General features: G+C 37.4%; 2 protein-coding genes across 5 annotated transcripts; one reads left to right on the top strand and one right to left on the bottom strand.

The window, feature by feature from the left end:
* Positions 1-168: 168 nt before the first annotated feature.
* LOC122042061 (L-ascorbate oxidase homolog) lies at positions 169-2,730 on the bottom strand. The gene is made up of 6 exons (XM_042601991.1): positions 2,317-2,730; positions 2,123-2,232; positions 1,793-2,063; positions 913-1,727; positions 766-844; positions 169-692 (listed from the first exon to the last, which is right to left on the bottom strand). Exons 1-6 carry the CDS (start codon positions 2,461-2,463, stop codon positions 480-482), a joined length of 1,635 nt encoding a protein of 544 aa, XP_042457925.1. The 5' UTR covers positions 2,464-2,730; the 3' UTR covers positions 169-479.
* A 6,943-nt stretch (positions 2,731-9,673) lies between these two features.
* LOC122042059 (protein TPX2-like) lies at positions 9,674-15,167 on the top strand. 4 transcript variants are annotated; one of them, XM_042601989.1, is made up of 23 exons: positions 9,674-9,915; positions 10,016-10,098; positions 10,206-10,270; positions 10,400-10,484; positions 10,581-10,633; positions 10,718-10,803; positions 10,898-11,156; positions 11,236-11,341; positions 11,419-11,502; positions 11,599-11,694; positions 12,338-12,514; positions 12,588-12,650; positions 12,719-12,802; positions 12,877-12,953; positions 13,040-13,118; positions 13,200-13,328; positions 13,400-13,483; positions 13,568-13,687; positions 13,762-13,928; positions 14,022-14,130; positions 14,438-14,497; positions 14,588-14,682; positions 14,779-15,167. In XM_042601989.1, the coding sequence occupies exons 1-23, from the start codon at positions 9,765-9,767 to the stop codon at positions 14,867-14,869; spliced, it is 2,403 nt and encodes an 800-aa protein (XP_042457923.1). In that variant the 5' UTR covers positions 9,674-9,764; the 3' UTR covers positions 14,870-15,167. The 4 variants fall into 4 exon arrangements, with proteins under 4 accessions (XP_042457923.1, XP_042457922.1, XP_042457921.1 ...); XM_042601988.1 differs by having other exon boundaries at positions 9,675-9,915; positions 10,397-10,484; positions 11,239-11,341; XM_042601987.1 differs by having other exon boundaries at positions 9,675-9,915; positions 10,397-10,484.
* Positions 15,168-16,488: the final 1,321 nt, after the last annotated feature.

Below are 16,488 nucleotides of genomic sequence, written 5' to 3'. Positions count from 1 at the left end.
GACCATGCTCATCAATTGGATCATACAAATAAATTTAGGATGGTAAATGAATCTAACATTCGCAAACAAACTTGGTAAGAATTTATTTATATTCGTTTAATACATACCACATCGATCAAATGAACCAGCTTGAACAATTAATTAAATTAAATTACCGTCCTGGATAAATTTTAGAACTTTGAATCACTATTTATCAGCAAATAATTTATCCATATTCTTGTTTAATTATGAAACTCAGTTTTGAACATTCATATCACATTTCTGCTTTCATCTCAGGCCATGCTTCATGGCCAAACCAAATTCTTCTCAATGCCAAAGATAGATGCAGTAGAAGAAACAGAAGAAAAAGAAAAAGAGAGTAAAAGTCTACATATCAATGTGGTGAAGCATACGACAGCTGTGACATGAACTGAGAGCTCTCTTCAAGCTTGTCACCCTCTCGTGACAACGACGATATCTGAAAGCTTGCATGGACGGTTTCAGAGCGGCCTTGTTCGACGACCCGATGCCCGACCGCAGAGGAGGGCGTTCCTCGGAATCGGATTCTCATCCCTCCATGAGTTGGCCGGAGAGTAGACTCGGAGATAGAACTGCTGCCCTAAGTACTGTCTCGCCCAGTTCTCCGACCGGATGTTCCACATTCCGACGTTGTCCAATGGCATGTAGATCGCAGACCACGACTTGGGGTATACCTGAGAAACCCAAATGCACAACAGTGATCACCTTCCTCTAAATCGACTATTTTGAATCTGCCATTTTCCTCACCTGAACTGTGCATCGAGCTACTGCATCTCTCAAATTGTAACCATCCCTACTCGCCGGCGTCCATTGCCCTCCGTCCAATCTGAAACTCGAAGAATCAGTGACAATAACGCTAAATCAGCGTTCGTACAAATTGGCAACGATCCTCACCCAACAACCCAGAAGGAGTATCCGTCGATGTGCCATGACTGCACGGTGTCCTCCCCGTTCTCAAAGATGATCTCGACGTAATCTCGCATGTTAGACACCATGACCGAGGTCTGCAAATAGCCAGGTCCATAAGTCGGGTTGTCCTGAATGCTTCCCAGCGTGAAGACTCCCTGAATGTTGTAGAAGTCGGCCACTTTGAGCGGCGTATCGGCCGGAATGAAGGAGACGCTGTTGACTGCGTATCTCTGCTTGCCGTTGATGACCGGAGCAGAGTTGGCAAGCCTGATGGTTCTTGTGGTGTTCACAAGTCCATAATGATACGAACCTTGTGGGTTTGGCCTCGGTCCGCTTGCGGTCAGATTCCATCTAATGGATCGTGCCTGGTTGAGCGACCAGTCTATCTCGATTGTCGGCCCTCCCGGTGGCGGGCCGGCCGACTTCCCGCCGGAGTTACTGTATCGGAAGACGGCGGTGGTCGAGAGCACGGTGCTAGTGAACCGCGTCGAGACGGCGATGAGGTAGTCCATCGGTGGCTGATCGGCTGTGACCAGAAACGAGCAGGACTGGCCCAAGTGGAGATCGAAGGAAGAGTAAGTGTTTTGCAGGGTGTGTGATCCTTCCACCTCCACCAGCAACATCGTGTGTCCTTGAATTCTTACGTTCAGTGCCGTTGCCAGTCCGACGTTCGATATCCGGAAACGATAGGTTTTACCTTGCTCGACGGTGAAAGTGTTTCCATACTGTCCTCGGCCATTGATCAGGAGGCCGTCGGGGAAAGGGAGATCTCGGCCACTGTCTAACAAGTATCTCAAGTCCTGTACAAGCTTAAAAACCATCAGCCATGGCGATTTGATAGAATAAGTGAGAGGTTGGAGCTCACGGTGTGGTTAGCTTTGAACCAGTCGCCGATCAAAAGGGTGTAATCATCTGCAGGAGGACGGAACGGGACCGGAATCAATGGCCGGCTGAGAATCCTGATGCCGCCGAATCCGCCGGCGGCCTTGTGGAAAGCCAGCGAGGGGAAGTAGAAGTAGCTACCGATCTGGTCCTTCATTTGCATCACGTAAGTGAAGTTACCGCCGGGAGGGATCGGGCAGTTGGTGCCATAAACACCATCTTCCCATGAGTTTCTCCTCTGCTGTATCCCATTCCTGCCGAGCAATTACTGATGATGAAACTAGAAGAGGAGCAGAAATGGAGCAAGAGTTACCATGAAATGAGGAAGGGCTCAGGCAAGCTGTTGTAGACGTTGATGATGATGTTATCGTTGGTGACGGCATCGATCAGTGGCCCTGGGAACTGGCCGTTGATCAAAATCCCCTGTCTCGGAAAAAACAAAATCGGCCATTGATCCAAAGAACAAGAATAAATTCTAACAAAAAAAAAAAAAACAGAAACGCACACCTGTTGCTTGACACCAAGAGGCCAGATGTCGCCGGAGGTCACATTCCAGGTGAAGAACTTGTAGGGGTTTTCCCCAACGACACAAGAAGACAGCAAGAGAAGCAGAGAGAGGAAAGAGGCCAGGAGGCTGCTCTTCCCCATCATCATGAAGATGAACAGGGAAGAAAGAGATCGAGGAGAAATGCTAGTCCGGATTATGAGGAAGACCAAGTGCTACTTATGCATCTGTCATTGGGAGGGTGCTGTGAATTTACTGAGGTTGGTCGGTAATGATTCACATTACTAAGTGACGTTGTTCGGCAAGATTTGTTATTGGAGTTCTTAGATGGAGCGTGACTTGCTTGGAAGATCCTTGGCACATGTTCTGGTTGCTTCTTCCCCGACTTGAATGTGTGCTAGCTGTATTGCCACTGGCAGTGCCTGTGCCTGCCATCAGTCGCATATATTCTAAGAGAATTACAAAATATTTTTTTAAAAAAAACTTTTAACAATTTTAATTGCCCTTGAACTCGGTAAGATTAACTTACAGTGAGTTCTAGTTTCGTTAAAACAGCAATTGACCAAATGTGGTTGTGAAATTTTAAAAGGCACACTTCATTTTTAAATTTCTTATTATCTCTCTTGCCAGCGAAAATAATATGATGCTGATTTTATTATTTATACAGTATGATTGTGATGCTAATTTTAGAATTTATGCATGTGATAGTTTCCATTAATTTGTTAATACTCTATTTTTTAGATGTCTAAAAAATTTAAAATATACCGTTGCATCATTTTCCCTTCACTGTTATATTGATTTTTAAATTCTCTGAAAATTAATATTTATGTGATATTGATTTATAAAATATATTACAGTCACCGTTGGAGAGTAAAATATAAAACAAATGCGTCCTTAAAAATCTAAACGGCAATTCTTCAATTGCCTTCATTAAAAACATGCAAAACATAGAAGAATCAGTAGTTGGGGAAGGACGACCGACATTGACCGGATGCTCTGACGAAATGCAGCAGTCGAAAAAAATGATTGAACTAACAAGTTGGCTTCAGATTCAAGGAGAAATGAGGTGGGAAATTATTAATATTTATGAAATTCCAGTTTGAAAGGGAAAGAGACTAGGGTGCATGTGAGCAAGGACAGTGTTCCATAGGCCATAGCCCATAGACGCTGGTCCCTGTCCCGTTGCTTAAATTAAGCCTTAATTATTATACCGCGTCGGAATGGACCCCATGCGTTGTATCCAAACAATCAGACGCGCCGAAATGGGCAAAAGAACAGATAGGTCTGCAAATAAAACTGTAAATAAATCAAATATTGATGAGTAGGTTTTGATAAAAGTACATTTATATTAGTTTGACATATATAAAATTAATTAAATAAATAAGATTAAATAATTAAATTAAATTAATAAATAATATATATGTTTAATTAACTCGCTAATATTCATTGAATAAATATCGATAAGTCTCTAATGTTATGATGCAATAGGTAGGACGAGCTCATAGACAATGAGGATTTAAGTGTCACATTATACTTGAAAAGTTTAAAAAGTTTATGATATTGCATAGTTCATCAGGATCTATTTTTTGATTTATCTTAACGGTGATGATAAATTTTTTAGGATTAGATCAGTCATCTCTAGAATTAATCGGATCGTAAAAATTAAATATCTGAATTAAAATAAATAAATAAATATCGATGAAAAAAATTATAAATTATATTCATCAATATAAAATAAATAAATTAATATTACTAATCAAATAAATATGTTTTAAAATATAAAAATTTTAAAATATTAAATTTGCTTAAATAAGTTTAAATAAACTCAATTCCTAATTCATCCTCCTCCTTCCATTGCAACTCTATCTTCTTCCTCCACACTGATGACACCTCCACTACATCCATAGGAGGTTAAGGGGATGTCCTTTCTCATTGATTCATCTTCATCCACTATTAGAGAAGTTTAGGGGATGCCCTACTTCATCCACACGTCGCCACCAACGCTCCAACCATCTACCTTCATCAGCGAGCCTATCTCACATCGGCGACTTCATCCATCCTTACACTGACTATAAGCAACAATCGGTGATCCATCTTCTTATTCCGTCATCCAAGGGTAAAGGGGGATTCCCTTCCCTAGTCATTCCCCTCACGCCAAGATCATCGACGCTGTATCCGTTCTCCATTAGATCGATCTTCAACATCCATCACAGCAAAGTTGATGTGCCATCATCAGAGCTTATAAAGAAGAAAGAGGATTCCCTACTCTTTCGGAAGATTCAGTAGCACCTTCCACTCAACCAATTCGTCGTCAACTCTATTTCAAGTGGAGATTTTGTCAATCATCATCACTAAGCCGCCTCCAATTTCCGATCGGGTCAAACATAGGGGATTCCCTAAAAGACCAATGAGATTCATTTGATGGAATACCTTTGTTTTCTTAATACATTACATTCTAAAGCCCTCTTGTTATGGTATTTAGTTTAAGTTAGATTATTGTTCATGTTGATGGTTTATTTTCTTACTTAATTGAGGAATTAGGGTTACAATGATTGTTGTTATTTGTTTCTTTTAGCACAATAGTTAAGGTTAGCTTAGATTTCTTGTTCCCCAATTGCATGAATTGATTTGAGTTCACAATTTAGTTTCCTTAATTTCTTATTTGGTGCAATATGTTAGATTCGATTGTTGTGCTTGCATTTCCATAAATGTCCATGTTATAGTTTAGTGACTTTCCATTTCCATTAATGACATTAGTTTCTCTTATTGTCCTTAGATTTTGCTGCTTAAAACCCAACTCCAAAACTAATAACAATTCGATTTTAAGATTTATCATACATTGACTACATTCTTTGTGAGAGACGATTTAAGTCATCCCTATACTATGTTAGTGTAAAAAGGTTCAATATTATTGTTTGTAAACATGTCACAATAACATGTTTATCAAAATTGACATTGTTGCTGGGGAATGCTAGCGGTGTTTGGTAATCTTGGGATTGTGTTTTTGTCTTTCCATAAGAAAATTGAAAAGAAAATTTGTTGTAAGTGTTTTAACTTTCATATATCCATATGTTTGATCTAATATGTTCATGTTTCTTTTGATTTTGTTTGTTAGTGTTTCAATGTCACAGAATTTCTTTTGTGAGCAACCATGAATTTATATTCTTGACATTTTGGAAGTAGAATGGAGAGTCAGTACTATCAACTTGAACAACTTTAATACTATCATCCTAAACCTCAATACTTCCAACTTTAGCATTATCCACCTAAATCTCAATACTTCCAACCTCAACGGCAAAATAGGTATAAAGATGCACAAAGCCAGTTTACTTAGCAATATCCAATATATCAGATCTCATATGGATTTCAGAATAACTCGATGCATACCTGGTTACAACCATTCCAACAGATTGAGTCAACTTTTTGGGGAACATTCCAAGACTTTAGTGAAAGAACTCAAGTAAAAAACCTCAATGCAATAACTAGAAGAGCTCAAGCAACAAATAACATTGCAACAGTAGAGAACTGAAGCATCATTTCAAAATTGTCATATATACATGGATCAAATGAATTATTCATTAATGAGATGCTAGTACAAGGCTCCAACCAACTTTCATTGCAGATCATTCCTACGGATATCGACATGCTTGAGGAGAGGAATTATAGAGTTCGTGATAGTCTTGACTCTGAGTCAGCTACTCTATAGGACTCCTGTGATTCATCGTGCGGTGGTGATGTTCAAAAGTTAGATGTAAATATTGATATTGAAGATGTTGATTATAATGAGGTAAATAAAATTTTGGATGAAATTGTTGATGACATATATATTGTTAATGATGCAAAGTGTAGGAATTTATGCTGTAGAAGCAAAGTCCTAAGAATTACTTCCTTTAGATGCACCACCACCTAAACCTATAGAGCCAGGACTTTTACCTGACCAAGAGAAGATCACATTCACTTTTCCATAACCTCTAAGTATATTTTTGCACAGTAAAATTAGTATCTCTTGTGATGTTTTACAAAATTTTATAAAGGTACTTGTAATTGATTTTATTGGTTATGATTCATTTCTCGATCAGTGCTTTGTAGAGACTAATGTTGTTCCATCCTTTCCTTACTCCACATGCGTGTGGGAGATGCACTTCCCATCTTTGTGGGCTCTCAGAGTGGTTGTTCAATTAAACTACCTCCAACCACCTGTAAGTACCATCGAGGCGACGACAATGGAGAGAGCATATCACGATGCCTATCACATGAGCATAGCTCTCTTTTCTACTTGAACCATCCCATTGCTAGCATAACTTCTACTTCTGAAACACCTACAACTTTTAGGAATAAAGGGGAGTTCGTTCGTTGTTATTATTATTATTATTGTTATTATTATTATTACTTCATACTTCTCATTACCTGCATGCTTTTCTTCCATTTCCAAGTAGTAATACTTTAAGAATCGTAAAAGTTCTTTCAGTTTCACCGTCAAATTCTAAATTATTTGACATGAATGAATGTTTTACTACCTATTAACGGATTGTGTGATAATGGATTCTATTTGATTAACTAAGTTTGATTGTCAAATTATCTAGTGAAGACTACCATACACCTATTCTTTATTCTCTTTTTTATAATATGTACTCATAATAATTGAACTCTAGAATTTATTTTATTTTATTTTTTTAAATTACAATTTCATATGTGTGCATGAACATGATGAAGGATATTTCTTTCTTATTTTTTTGATTTCTTCTCCTTTCAAATGATGCAAAGCATGAATGAACATTCTTTGATTCCTGCTCCATTACTCAATTAACACTTTTATCTTCTACTACCTTTACTTTGCCTTAATTCCATTAAGAGTTTTGGATTGATTGCTTGATGAGTTAGGTTGGACAAAAATTTTAAGTTCGGAGGAAGGTTTGCATATGTTGGAGAATTTGAAAGTTTCAGATGGTTTCATGAGAAGATTGTGGCTATGAATTTAGTAGTTTGTTTCAGTAGTTATGAAAGAGACTATCATTGCTCTTGGAGTTTATGAAGTTGGTTATGTTGGTCGGCTATTGGATGCACTTTGATTTTTTATCTTGTTTTAGTGTGAATCTTAAAAGATATGCTCAAGGATTTTAAAGACTTTGGAGGGTTTATGGGTGCAATCCTGATTTTGGAATAGGAATTATGGTTACCTGTTGAAGTTTTTATCCTTGGCTATGTTTGTGGTAGTTTGAAAGTAGGAAAGTCTGATTTTGGCTGAGTTGTAGTGCTAAAAAAGTGAAAGTTGGGTATTCCAAAATTGAAGTGGTCAGGAATGAATTAATGAATAATTAGGTGGTAAAGTTGCTGATTTTGGATGTAACAATTAGGATGGCTCATAATTCCTTGAGATTGGGGTGTTGATTATTCGAAAGACATGTTGTAAGCCCAATAAAAAAGTCTAATCATTTTTTAATAAAATATATATATTTTTAAAATTAATACTATCTTTTAATTTTTATTAAAGAGTATATAATTTGAATGAATTAAATTTTCACCAACTAACTTTTTTTCGGCCATTCAAGACAAGCTTGGAAATTGACAATAACAAATTTTCCGCATTATGAGGAGGAGAATAACAACATTTAGACTATGTTTACTTGGGAGAGTGGAAAGTAAAATTAAGGAAAAGTTTCCACAGTGGAAAAGTTTTCGTCGTTTACTTCATTAAAATTTTCCGAAGGAAAAGTAACGCAATCCATCCGCGGATAATTTTTGAGCCAAAATCGATCACCTCAAAATCGGACGGAAAGCAGCGGATGGAAAAAAAATGACGCATGTACCCCTTTTGCATTCACAAAATTACACCATATACCAAAAAAATGACGCATGTAGCCTTTTTAACTCATAAAATTACACTATGTACCCAAAAAAATGACGCATGCACCCTTTTTGATTTACAAAATTACATCATAAGTATTCACCTTCCTCTATCAAGGTAAACAAGTGTGCAAAGGAAAAGATTTCTTCACCATTTCTTTTCTCTTCCTCCAAAGATAACTTTCCATAGTTGATTCCTTTCCTTTCCTCATCCACACTCTTGAGTAAACATAGCCTTAGGCACCGTTTCCGGTTCTTCACATCACATGCAATGCTTCCTCTCCCACACCATGTTTATTAACCAATTATTTATTCCAAAATATTAAAAAACTAAAAAGCAATTTTGTTTTTTTTTTTGCCCATTCTTAATTGTCTTTTCCCTCTAATTTTCAGGAGACAAAAAAAACCCTTAATTTCACAGATATTATTCAAAAAATCATAATCTAAAACACTTGATCCAACGGAGATCCTTGGCGTTTCCGCTTAGGTTGGATGTAAGTTAAATCGGCTCCTCTCTAGTCGGTCTTTGTCTAATCGTCAGTTATCAAGTCGAGCAATAGAAGGACTCCGGGCACTTGGTGAGTAAATGTCGGCTCTAGTGAAGGTGTTCGACTACGACAAATTGATAAGAAAAAAAAAGAGTTTGAAGAGAGGAGAAAGTGAATTTTGACTACGATAAAGTGGAGGTAGGATTTTTTGAGTCATTTTTTTGGTCCAAGAGATGTGCCACTTGTATTTACGGTCGGATCATGATCGCAAATGATTGCGATCCCTTCCTGAGTTCATTATCCTCATCAGGTTATAGTTTTTGTTCGGAGCGGGCGGCCGAAGACCGCTCAGAGGACACCTTCGCTCGGCACCCAGTAACCTGACCACTTATTCACCACCAGAGGCCTTCGGGCTACCTCCGACCACTCGCTCCGAACAAAAACTATAACATGATGAGAATGATTAATTCAGGAAGGGATCACAACCATTTACGATCGGATCATGACCACGATCCTATCATAAATACGAATTGTACATCCTTTTGATCATAAAAATTTGATTCAGAAGATTTGTGTTCGACAAAGTGAATTTTGTCCAAGTTTGAATAAAAATAGTAAGTTTGAATAAAAAATAAGTGTACCTCTCGATGTCGGTCTTGACCCAAGTTCAATCATGAGTCATCTAACTTGGTCTGAGCTTAGTTTGGAGTTGAGCGGCCTGGCTGGCTGGCTCTATATTGATAAAATCCTGAGCCTACCATGGCTCCTGCCGTCTTCGCCACATCAACACCCTTCGGTATCCAGAGACTATAAAGAGCTCTATTTTATAAATATTAAGAGTTAAATTTACTAATAATTAAATTTGTTTGTAAATATTTATTTTTAAATTTTACTGAGTGGTGGGTTTCCGAGATAGCCCAAGTTACCCGATCGTCCTGGCCCGGCCCGGCCTGGCTCGTCCAACCTTCACACTTTCAAATTTCCTGACCGTTGCGATCGCCAACGTCTACTTCCGTCCACCTACCCACCACGAACCAACCCAAGACGTAAACCCTAATTACTGCCCCCTGCCATTTCCTTTCATTCTCTCATCCGAAGTGAACCGCCAGAAGGCGCAGATGGCCGGCGGAGCAGTGGAAGATCCGCAGATCGACGAGACGTATGAGTTCTCCGCGCCGAGGTTCTTCGATTTTATCAACGACGAGACGGAGGAGGACATGAGGAAGGCGGAGCTTTGGTTCGAGACATCTCTCAGCTATGCTCCCTCTCGTACGTGCTTTTTATTTTGCTATAATCTGCCGCCTTTGGATTTAGGGGTAGCTTTCACTTGCAAATTAGGGCTTAACCTTGTTTTCTCCTGTTGCGTTAGCTTTTATGCCAAAGATCAGAGAGGGTAGGTCTATTCAAATTGATAGTCTCTGCGATTTTGGAAATGTTGATGATGAGCAAAAGGTGGGTTTCGAGAAGAATAAACGTGTAGGTTAAAGTCTCAGTTGCTCATTGGAAATGTGAATTTCCAAATAATTCTTTTTTTATTTCTATTTTATTTGAATAATTAGGCAGATATTTCAAAGGAAGATAGCCATCAAGCTGAGCCAAGAACTGAAGTAGATAAGATAGCAAGGTAGTGGATTCACTACTGTAACCAATGTTTTTATTTAATTGTATTCTTTATGGATGTACAAATCCTTTTGAATCTGATAAGTTTCTGAAATCTCCCTTGTGTTCTTTTTCGTGCTCTTGCATTCAGAAGTTCTAAGTACAATCTTGAGTCAGAAACAAATGTAGGCAATACACAAAACCAAGAAGTAGAGAAAAAGATAAACTCTTCTGAGTTGGTAAATTACGAAATTGAGTCTGACTACTCTCCTTGTTTTAATTAATATTTTCTTGATTCTTTTTTTTTTAATAAAATAACATTGCTGTATGTCCAGGATTCTGAAGTAAACCTTTGCCAGAATAATATTCTTACTCAGCAGGGGATAAGGTTTTGTTTTTACATATATTTTTCGTTCTCCTCATTCTCACTATTCATGCAAATCAAAACCGACTGATTTATTTTCTGTAATAGGTCTGCAACCTCTGATAGCTCCAGCAAGGAAGAAGTCCCTTCTTCTGAGGTTTCTTATGTTCCTTTAGATGCTTCTCCAGTTGCAGGTACGATGCATAGACAACCTTGGATTGCCAATCAATTTGGATAAGTTATTACCTCTATTAATTTTCTTTCACTCTACTTGAAACACATATAAAGAAGCACCAGAAGTTTGCAATTCTAAAGCGCATTCTTCAGAGAAAGTGGCTGAATCCAGCATTGTGAAGAACAATGATAGTGTTGAATCTTGCACTCCTAGAATTCAGAAAATGCCAGTGAAAGAAGTAGCACCTGGTAGTTCAAAGAACTTGACAGCTAGGAAAATTGCCTTTTTCATTCAACAGACTTGTGCTTCAAACCCAAAAACCAAGCCGCTTACACATTCTTCAAAAGTCAACAATGTAAAGAACAGCACTAAGTAAGTTCATGTGTCGATAATGAACTTAAGTAGAAAAATTATGTATAATGGATCAATCTAATTGGTGTTCTTGTGATAGTAGGTTTTCTAGTGGCCTAGTTGCAAACAATTTTTTGGCTAATGAAGTTTCAGAAGAAAATCAAGCCGTGAAAAGGCAAAAATTGGACTATGGGAAAGCCAGACAGGTTTATAATTTTTGGTTAATTAATACTTTCTCTTTGAATTTGTTTTTATGGCCACTTTTCTAACATCACTACCTCAGATTCATAATGTCAGAAATAGAGTTTTACATCACAAGTCAAGATTAAATTTGGCTAGAAGCACTGATATACATTCATCGGAGAAGGTAAGGATTGTGTGATTTGATATACTAGTTGAATACCCTAACCTGCAATGTAACAATTTTTTAACTAATAACTACTTGTTTTATGCTGTAAAACAGGGAATGGCTCCATTTATATCTACTGCACAGATGGTTAATCAGTTTCAATCCAGGACTAGGGACTTGGGTCTCTTTCAAACTAGATCATTTTCACAAGTCAGTTTCATTCATCTAGAACTCTGTTATCACAGTGTGATTTTACATACCTTAAATGATCTCTTGATTATTTAGAATTATTTAACATGATTGATATTCACATTAGCATAACTTTTTGTGTAATTACATATTAGTTTGATTGCATACATGAATGTGTTCGGTGTTATTTGATACTTCAGTTTCTGTTGTGTCTCTCCTGATCCTTTTTTATCACTGATAAATTCTCGTGTTGAAAAACCTCACTATAGATTTTTTTTATTGAAGAAAATTGAATAGGTTGGGAGTTATGTGAACTATACATTTTATGTGTAGTATATACGGTAGTCATGTAAGCAGACATGCTTGAATAGTTGGTCCATCTTGGATGCCTTTGAAGAATTTCAGCATTATGACTTGCTTACCCTTTTTTCCATCATAGTATTAAACTACACAGCACAGAGAGACCTAACACATTGATCATGCCAATGCATCATTTGAGACATGCTTGTTATCCGAAGTAAATGCCTATCAACAGGAGTAGATCAATCACATGCATATTTCACAGCTTTTTGGTGATTTTTCTGATTTTTGGATGATATTTTGATTTGTCAGTTACATTTCACAGCTAAAATTGATCCCTTTCACTTTCTCATGGCATATTCAGGAGGACACCTCTTCAGTCATTCAAAGAAGACCAAAACTAACCTTGACCAGGCCAAAGGATCCTAAACTTGAAACAGCCCACAGGGTTCGTGCAGTTAGAATAAAAAGTTCTGCAGAGCTAGAAGCAGAGATGTTAGCAAAGATCCCCAAGTTCAAAGCCCGTCCTCTAAATAAGAAGGTTTCCTTTCCTTCAAAAACCTTTATAGTAGCTGGATAAAGTTTACAGTTAAGTCTTTTCTTTGATTTTGTAGATTCTTGAAGCACCTGTGCTACCAGCAGTACCCAAAAGAATACCAGAGACACCTGTTTTCCAGGTATTCTTGATTTGGCAGGTGTAGTGTAAAAATTCGCGGTTTCTGTTAACTTATCCTACAAGTGACAGGAATACAATTTTAAGACGATGGAGAGAGCAAATCATCATGCTGAGACTTCATCAGTAGTTTCCTCATTGGATACTTCTGTCCAGGTAGATTTCTACAGTTGATAATTTTTGTTATAATGGTGTTCTTTGTCAAAAATTTCTCTCTCTAAATCCGACAGAGTCAGATAAGACCCTTGAAAATTATTGAACCAAGACCACCTCATCTTGAAACATCACTCCGAGCTCGACCTTCAAAGTAAGCTTAGTTTCTCATCTTATAAATTTCATTCAAATTGATTCACAGCACCACTGCCAGGTAACTAGATTGAAATGCACTTACAGGATTAGAAGCTCTCAGGAAATAGAGTTGGAAGAGCTACAAAAGATACCAAAATTTAAGGCTAGACCACTTAATAAAAAGGTCTTTGGTTTAATGCATGATCTTAATATGCTGCTTAGTCATGTGCATATATTGTTTACCTTACCAATCAAACACATACAGATTCTTGAGAGCAAAGGGGATATTGGAGTATCTTGTAAACCAAAGCCAGGAAGAACCATCCATCAGGAGTTCCATTTTGCGACTACTGATAGATTGGGTCCTCCAACTGTCGCGGATCTATTTGATAATGTACACATCAGAATGATTTATGATATATACTGAAGTTCAAAACAGTATACTAAATCTTACTTTTTTTAAAGCTTTCACTGCATCCTGAATCTTATCATGGCAAGAAAGAAGTTCCTAAAATCACAAAGCCAAATCCTTTTCATCTTCGTACAGAGGTGTGTGAATCATCTTTTCATGGTTCTTAGACTCCCTTCTTTTGACAATAAACCATTAATTTTCTGCTATTATTCGTCTTTCAGGAGCGAGGACTTGAGAAAGAAAAGCACTTTGCAGGGCAACTGTTTCAGAAAGATTTGGAAGAGGAGAAAAACAGAATTCCGAGGGCAAGCACTTACCCATATACTACTGATTTTCCAGTGGTACGAGCAATTTCATTGAGTAGAGCAATGTATCCAGGCTCTCATGTATTTATCAGTTTCATGTCTGATTGCAGATGCCTCCTAAACCTGAGCCAAAGCAGTGTACAAAGCCTGAAGTCTTCCAATTACAGAGCTTAGTGAGGCATGAAGAACAGATGAAGAAGCAGTTAGAAGAGAAAGAAAAGAAGGAAAAAGAGGAGGCACAAGGAAGGAATTTTAAAGCTCAGGCTGTTATGAAAGAGTATATACCCCCCACAAACAAACTCCTTAATCTTAACAAATTTATTGATGAGGAGATACTGAAAAAAGACTCTTTTTATTGTTGCAATACCAGGGATCCTCTACCAGTTCCACAAAGAGAGAGAAAAGTCCTCACTGAGGTCCAGCAGTTTGTGATGCATGCAGATCATCGAGCTCTTCAGAGGAAAGCCTTTGATAAGAAGGTAATTTTCCTTGAAGAGCATATCTTTGTTATTGTGCTTGTTTAGCCTTCCAGTAATGCCAGCGCTTTCCCTTCTCATACCTTTTGGCATCTTCTCATACCTTTTGGCCCCTTCGCTCAGCAATGCCAGCGCTTTCCCTTCTCATATCTTTGCTTAATTTCTAGTTGCCTTCATTATCTTGCTTCATTTGAGTAAGCACTCTCTCGTGCATCATATACTACACTGCTTATGACATTTGGGCTGAACCTGTCGGGAATTTTCCTACATCACCAGTAATCAACTGAAGTCATTTTTAATACTATTGCAGATAAAGGACAAAGAATTGACATACAAGAGACTTAGAGAGGAGCAAGAATCTGTAAAGATGGTAATTATTTAGCGTATTTTGCAGCATCTGGCTTTATGCTCCACAGCCCACTCTTTGAGTTCAAAAGTTTTATTGTTTTATCTTACTTAGATCGAAGAAGAGAAGGCAACGAAGCAAATGAGGAGGACAATGATGCCTCACGCGAAGCCCCTTCCAAAATTTAGCAATCCATTCATCCCTCAAAAGTGAGCAAGTAGAATTGCACTCGGTAACTGGAAATATAATTTCAATCTCATCTATATCTGCTGATTAAAGATTGGGCATTGCATACATTTATACAGATCTATGAAGGAAAACACAAAACCAAAGTCGCCGGACTTGCATGTGAAGCACAGAGTCGAGAGTCGAAGGGCGTTGCAGCAGATGAGATGATTTGGCTTCTGCCTGTCACTGGACTTGCTTGTGAAGCAGAGAGTCAAGTGTCGACAGGTATTGCAGCTGATGAGATGATTCAACTTCTGCAGTTGTTCATGGATGACGAACCAGCAGTCTATGTTTGTAGAGTTGTGTAGTAGACAGACTGACTCCACATTGTGCTTGTATTCTACGCCATCAAATTCTTTTGATGTATTCATAATTTGACAAATTTGATTTGCAGCATAGATTCTGTATTGACTTTGTGGTTTGTATTATTTTTTTTTTAAAATTGTCAGCTTACCTATCACATGAATTTATTTTAAGAAAACTGTTGACTTCAATGCTGTTATATTTATAATTTGAGATTTTGTATCATTGTTCTTGTTCTTGTGAATAAAGTAAAGAAGGCAAATAGAATGTCATAAACAACATAAAGAGAGAGAGATAGCCGCAAGAAGAGGTGAGCAAATTATATTATAAAGGCTAGGACTTACAAAGAAAAGATGGATATAAATAAATAATAAAAGATTAGTCTATCCTTACATAATAATAATAATCACCTATACTACTAACATTTTCCTTCAAACTCACAATGCAGTAGCAGTATCGAGAGTTTGTTAACCAAAACTTAAAACCATATGATGGAATGCGCCTTGGTGACCAAGTCTATAATTTGTATAGAAGAATAGACAAATAGTATGATGATGGTACCATTTTGATAGTGTTGGCAAGTGAGATGACAATCTGCCACACCCCACGATCGGGGATTGACATCGGTGTTGCTTTCAACCCAAAGTTTGAAGACAACCAACCTCGGTAGTATAGTAATAGATTATATAAAGTCAGTCTTTACATTCTAAACATAAATTGTCAACTTACCTTTCACATCACATGAATTCATTTTAAGAAAACTGTTGACTTCAATGCTGTTATATTTATAATTTGAGATTTTGTATCATTGTTCTTGTTCTTGTGAATAAAGTAAAGAAGGCAAATAGAATGTCATAGACAACATAAAGAGAGAGAGATAGCAGCAAGAAGAGGTGAGCAAATTATATTACAAAGGCTAGGGCTTACAAAGAAAAGATGGATATAAATAAATAATAAAAGACTAGTCTATCCTTACATAATAATAATCACCTATACTACTAACATTTCCCTTCAAACTCACAATGCAGTAGTAGTATCGAGAGTTTGTTAACCAAAACTTAAAACCATATGATGGAATGCGCCTTGGTGACTAAGTCTATAATTTGTATAGAAGAAGAGACAAATAGTATGGTGATGGTACAATTTTGATAGTGTTGGCGAGTGAGATGACAATCTGCCACACCCCACGATCGAGGATTGACATCGGTGTTGCTTTCAACCCAAAGTTTGAAGACAACCAACCTCGGTAGTATAGTAATGATTATATAAAGTCAGTCTTTACATTCTAAACATAAATTATCAGCTTACCTTTCACATCACATGAATTCATTTTAAGAAAACTGTTGACTTCAATGCTATTATATTTATAATTTGAGATTTTGTATCATTGTTCTTGTTCTTGTGAATAAAGTAAAGAAGGCAAATAGAATGTCATAGACAACATAAAGAGAGAGAGATAGCAGCAAGAAGAGGTGAGCAAATTA

Source organism: Zingiber officinale, chromosome 2A, assembly GCF_018446385.1.
Source record: "Zingiber officinale cultivar Zhangliang chromosome 2A, Zo_v1.1, whole genome shotgun sequence".
In the NCBI taxonomy this organism is placed as follows: Eukaryota; Viridiplantae; Streptophyta; class Magnoliopsida; order Zingiberales; family Zingiberaceae; genus Zingiber; species Zingiber officinale.
The sequence above is the reverse complement of the archived record's forward strand: the minus strand, read 5'-3'. Positions and strand labels throughout refer to the sequence as shown.

Bases quoted from the DNA above. Each gene is read 5' to 3' on its own strand.
- LOC122042061 (XM_042601991.1), bottom strand. From the start codon at position 2,463: ATGATGATGGGGAAGAGCAGCCTCCTGGCCTCTTTCCTCTCTCTGCTT. The intron at 2,233-2,316 runs GTGTGCGTTTCT...TTTCCGAGACAG, and splicing joins CTCTTGGTGTCAAGCAACAG to GGGATTTTGATCAACGGCCA. The intron at 693-765 runs GTGAGGAAAATG...TGGGTTTCTCAG, and splicing joins TAGCTCGATGCACAGTTCAG to GTATACCCCAAGTCGTGGTC.
- LOC122042059 (XM_042601987.1), top strand. From the start codon at position 9,765: ATGGCCGGCGGAGCAGTGGAAGATCCGCAGATCGACGAGACGTATGAG. The intron at 12,651-12,718 runs GTATTCTTGATT...TACAAGTGACAG, and splicing joins CAGAGACACCTGTTTTCCAG to GAATACAATTTTAAGACGAT. The intron at 13,119-13,199 runs GTCTTTGGTTTA...AAACACATACAG, and splicing joins CTAGACCACTTAATAAAAAG to ATTCTTGAGAGCAAAGGGGA.